The 5,674-nt window shown below is 40.8% G+C and overlaps 1 protein-coding gene across 2 annotated transcripts; it reads left to right on the plus strand.

The window, feature by feature from the left end:
• The first annotated feature begins 800 nt into the window (after positions 1 to 800).
• LOC146662395 (B-type lectin plumieribetin-like) lies at positions 801 to 3,881 on the plus strand. Of its 2 annotated transcripts, none has more exons than XM_085418995.1 (4): positions 801 to 1,166; positions 2,888 to 2,914; positions 3,017 to 3,110; positions 3,204 to 3,881. In XM_085418995.1, exons 3-4 carry the CDS (start codon positions 3,021 to 3,023, stop codon positions 3,462 to 3,464), a joined length of 351 nt encoding a protein of 116 aa, XP_085275121.1. In that variant the 5' UTR covers positions 801 to 1,166; positions 2,888 to 2,914; positions 3,017 to 3,020; the 3' UTR covers positions 3,465 to 3,881. The 2 variants fall into 2 exon arrangements, with proteins under 2 accessions (XP_085275121.1, XP_085275122.1); XM_085418996.1 differs by lacking the exon at positions 801 to 1,166 and adding an exon at positions 1,440 to 1,905.
• Positions 3,882 to 5,674: the final 1,793 nt, after the last annotated feature.

Here is a 5,674-nt window from a genome sequence, read left to right on the forward strand (position 1 = left end):
CAAAACATAAATGAAACTGCTGCCCCGCCCACCGAGACATAAGCCCTGAGTTAACCTCTGACATGGGTTTCTTGTAAAAGGGCAATGGAGGCATTTTCTTGTTTAATTTGAGCAAAAACCTTTCCTCTCTTAATAGGATGGTTTAACGTTCCAGCTGAGCAGATTTATGGGACTAATCATGTAAGATTATAGAAAGATAATGAAGGGATGCAAAAACAGAAAAGCATGAGAGAAGCCCAGAACAGAACATGGTATAACACCTGTTGTGGAAGTTTTCCATTTGAATAAAGCCTGCAGACGAGCAGTGAGCGGTAGCTAACATTCTTTAATCCAAACACACAAAGAACAGAAAACCAAGCTTGTGGAGAGCCTACATGACTGCGGGGCAGGTCAGCAGAGTCTCCCTGAGCCTAGCATGGCTCTCAGTTAAATACCTTCTCCAGGAACAAAAGGCAGTACACAGCTGTTTCACACCTTAAGGTTCACACTCCCTTGCTACCTCCCAGAGTCCTCGAAGAGACAAAAGACTCTTCCTGTGGAGTTCCTGCTTCCCCCAACTTCCTTACTACACCTCCACCAGTTGTCTTACTGTATGAGTGTGAGACTTGTTAAAATCAAGTGGCACCAATGCATTATACAATAAAATAATGTGATTAATACACAAGTAAAAGAAATTCCTATACACACCCAATATGAGTTCTGTGGGTTGAAAAAAGAGACACTCCAACAACACATAAAACAAACCCCCCCCCGATCCCCTCTCCCTCACCTAGGGTTGCCAACCGTCCCTTAAAAAACGGAATCGTCCCGTATTTCGAAACAAAAGTACACGTCCCGTATTGAGCTAATAAGGGACGCACTTTGTCCCGTAATACAGTGAGAATCAAAAGTAGTCTATAACTTTTAATGGAATTAACGCTTTGTTTGAAAACATAATTCCCAGCCCCTCTCCTGCTTTGTGACCAATGAGCTGACAGCACACTTATGACAATTCGAGTATGACAAGTCAGATTACCGCTCATCTCATTGGTTGAGGAAAGGTCGCTTACGGAGAAAATACCGGAAGACAACCGATGACCACAACAACAAGCATGGCCAACAGGGAAACAAACGCCGACACTGCGGTGCAAGTCTCGGACGGCACACTGTGCGTCCATAAAATGAAGGTTATAACAGAAAATCTGTCGCTCGCTCTCTCTGTCTTTCACTCACACAGACACACCACCACATCAACTTTGCTAAATTGCTAATGAAAAACATGATCAGGCAGCTGTGATTGAGCAGCAATGTAAATCCAACTATTTTCACGGTTGTTGTGGTCGTGATAATTTTGTGATGCCACATGGAAAAGGCTCGGATGAGCTTTCCAAAGTTCTACAAGTTGTGCCTCCATCGCTTGTGTCCAGATCACACGCTGCACAGCTGTGCTGCAAGTCTTTTTCACCGACGTTTACGTGTTTGCGCGTGAGCAGCTGCGGTGACACCCTCACGAGCGATTGATGATCGGGAGCTGGTCGTGAGGTGTTAATCGCTTCTCGTTACCCCACGTATACTACACGACGCACGATGAAGGCCAAAATCGGGCTGATCACCAAATCGGTCGCACGACTCAAAAATCGGCTCAAAATGGGCCAAAAATCGCACAGTGTGAGCCCAGCATTAGAGCAGCAATGTTTGTTCGCTCAGAGAAAGAAAAAAAAAGGCTGCAAAAGTACAGGGAGGAATGGGAAAAGGAAAACACCTGGCTGGAAAAGTGCACTATAAAGCGCACTGCACTGTGTGCTGGCGCACTTTTTCCATAGGCATGCTTCTATTGGTGGGCACATGAAGAACATGAGGGGCGTGAAAGCTCGGGGAACCCTTTACCAATTTTTTGTCCGCCAGGCCATGGCAGAAGCAGATATGGTATGTAAACACTGGTTTGTTTTTTTTAAACCCTCTGGTTAAGGTTAATATGGGCATGTGCAGTGAATATCAGGGCTATGTGGCCAGAAGTGTAATAATATAATTTATTTTGTGTAATAAACAACTGCAAGGATAGATGATTACAACAAATAGATCACTAATACATAAAAGTAATACATAGATGAATAATGATGATGAGTTAAGATGCGTAATCATGGGAACAAGTGGGTTTACAAACAGGAGCAGCTGATTAGCATTAGAAAAGCTGAAATAATACCTCAACTGAAGCCAACTGTACTAAATGCACTAAATGTGCACTGTTACAAGAATATTTTTCGTTCTATTGCTTTCTATTAATTTATATAATTTTAAGTTAAGCAGAACAGAGTTCTTTTAAAGAAAGATTTACTTATATTCTCAAAAGTTAAGCATGACAGGCTTCTGTTTAAGAAAGAGACCTGTTTTACTGTGTTAATGTTGTCATTGTGAGCTAAAAATAAATGGCTAAATGATCATTTGTTTCCCATATGGTCATATCACAAAGAATATGCATCTGCTTAAATCAAGTTCAAGTCAAATGGTTAAAAAATAATTTCACACACAAAAAAAGAGCTACCACACTGGGAAGGGTGAAGACAACTGGGTTGCCCGGCCCTGGCCACGAGGTGTCCCTTATTTATTTTTCAGGGAGTTGGCAACCCTACCCTCACCCCAACCAAAGGACAGCTGGAGAACACAGCAGCAAGCTCCCCTGTACAACACGTCAGCAATTGCGATTGCTCCACTCCATTACATTGCTGCTCCACTAATCCCCCCTCCTCACACACACACACACACACACACACACACACACACACACCTTAGGAAATGCAATTCCTTTACTGTAAAGGGCAGTGAGTGTGACTCCACCCCCGGTCAAGATTATATAAAGATGAAGTGATATGCTTTCAGTTTTAACTCTTCCCTTCTCTTCTGCTTGCAGACCGGCTGGTGTGAAATATTAAAACCTGTAAGTATTCTACGCATCTCTACTGACTGATTGATTCACACATTCCTGATACTTTTAAATGCATATTGTGGATACAAGCTCATCTATATTCTCTCCTTTTAGAATCATGAGCAGAAACTTCTTGTCCAAAAATGATGAGCTCCGCAGGGGAGACTACCTGGTGTCCAACAACAAGCAGTTCAAAGCTATATTTCAGGTGACTAAATGTTCTCAGTTCAGAAGCTCATAAAAGCCTTGTTTCCCAGTCATGCGTGCTGACAGTTATCTAACATATAATTTATGGCTACAGGATGATGGTAACTTTGTCATCTATGGCTGGAAGCCTTTGTGGGCTTCAGACACCTATGGATCAGACGCCGTCCGTCTGTGCATGCAGGCTGACTGCAACCTGGTCATGTACAACAAGTGTGACACGCCTAGGTGGCACACAAGCTCTGTCAGACCTGACTGCAACATGTGCCGTCTTCAACTGACTGATGACGGCAAACTGGTGGTGAACAGAGAGTGCGAAGAAATCTGGAGCTCTGAAAAGTCCAAAGGCATGAAGTGATGCTTGTGTGCAACCATCCTTTGGCATAAACCTTCAGCGATGCTGTTAAAGCAACATATACCAGCGCATAAACAAGCTTTTCCTTTTTCTTTCTGGTTAGCTTTGATCAGACTCTGAATTTCAACCTGAATTGTAAACAAATGGCAAAAAATAAATAAAATGAAAGGTATTTGACCAACCTCTTGTGTTTATATTTTGGCCATTAAAGAGATTTTCTTAAGAATTAATATTGTTGCAAAGGTGTAGGAAGCAGTCTTAAAACTTTGAGGAGTGTTGCTGATATAAAACTAACACAGATTTTGTAAATTCCTCCACTGACCATTAGACACGTTTTCATTTTTATTTCTTCTTCCCTGAAAGTATCTTCATGTGGTCTAGCCTTGTTAGCATCTGATATTTTTCCTTGAGCCAGTTTTTTTTTCTCAGTTTATGTTCTCTTTTGGCTTAGTTTTTAATAAAAGAGCATCTCAATTCATTGTGTAGATGACAATTATTTGTCCTGTTTTTATTCAGGTTTTCTAATTTTATGTTTCCTTTCTTAAACTCTGTAATTTCATCCTGTGTTGGGTGTTATTTAATTATTTTAGATGTACAGCATATTGGTCAACAGCTGTACTTTAAATGTGCTAGAGAAACAAACTTGACTCACTTTATGAGTGCGTCTGCGTCTTTGTGTGTCTGCATGTGTTGGACGTCACGTCTTTGCAGACACACAAAGACACACAGACACACCTCAGGAATTCGCATGATAAGGTGGGGCCAGGTTTCAAAAAGAGCTCACCCGAAACCCTGGCTGATTGGGACCCACACCCAGTTTCACACCTTGGCTCAGGCGATTAGAGGATCATCAGGGGGTCCTTTTGTCCCTCTGTGGGGGGACACTCCCACTAGGTTTAAATCTGGGACTCCCCACCATTTGACCGTAGAACTGAAGAAGCTTCTCGGATGAGAGGTGAAACGTCTTCAAGCAACTTAAAGAAGTCCAGACGCTAATTTCTTTCTCATCACATAAAAAGAAAAAAGAAAACAAAAATATTCAGGAATTAGAAAAAAACATCAAATCACTAGAAGAAGCCTACGCGTCCCACCAAGATCAGGAAACATTGAACAAAATACGCAAAACAAAACTAGAATTAAATGAGATAATTGATAAAAAAAACAAAATTCTTAGTACAAAGACTACGCCTACAAAATTATGAACATGGTAATAAATCCGGTCAATTTCTAGCAAACCAGCTAAAAATAAATAAAGAAAAAACAACTATATGTGCTGTTCAAGATTCATCTGGGAACACAATATATGATCCAATACAAATAAACAACATTTTCAGGGATTTCTATAAAACGCTGTATTCACCACAAATAAACCCATCTAAAAAAGAAATTGATCAGTTTTTGGACAACATAACTCTTCCAAAATTATTGGACACTCAAGCAATGGCACTGGATTCACCACTGACACCAGGTGAACTCCAGGAAGCCCTGATAAGTATGCACAATAATAAGGCTCCAGGTCCAGATGGCTTTCCTGCAGAATTCTACAAAGAATTCTGGTCGATTCTAGCACCAGTTTTCTACAGAACGTTGTTGGAAATTAAAGAAAAGGGCAGACTTCCATCAAATATGAATTCTGCAAACATTAATCTCCTGCTAAAACCAGGCAAAGACCCTGTATATCCCTCAAGCTATCGTCCAATATCCCTTATAAATGTAGACCTTAAAATAATCTGCAAAGCTCTCTCAAAGAGACTGGAGAAAATAACCCCCCTCTTAATTCATCCTGACCAAACTGGTTTCATAAAAGGTAGGCACTCATCAACAAATACACGTAGATTACTTAATTTGATAGACTACTCATACAGTAAAAACCTAGAAACTACAATATTCTCTTTAGACGCAGAAAAAGCATTTGACAGAGTTAACTGGAAATTTCTATTTGCAACTTTACACAAATTTGGTTTTGGATCCTCTTTCATAAACTGGTTAAAAATATTATATAATTCCCCAACAGCTTGTGTTAGAACAAATGACCAGACATCCTCCAGCTTCTGTCTCTTGAGGGGCACCAGGCAGGGATGCCCACTCTCCCCTTCACTATTTGCAATTTTTATTGAACCACTAGCAGCAGCAATTAGACAGAATTCAGTAATTAAGGGCATAAAATGCAAGAACGTGGAACATAAAATCAGCCTTTATGCGGATGATGTGTT

Source organism: Rhamphochromis longiceps, linkage group LG9, assembly GCF_057381845.1.
Source record: "Rhamphochromis longiceps isolate RC_006_pf linkage group LG9, R_longiceps_female_GT1.1, whole genome shotgun sequence".
NCBI classification, from domain to species: domain Eukaryota; kingdom Metazoa; phylum Chordata; class Actinopteri; order Cichliformes; family Cichlidae; genus Rhamphochromis; species Rhamphochromis longiceps.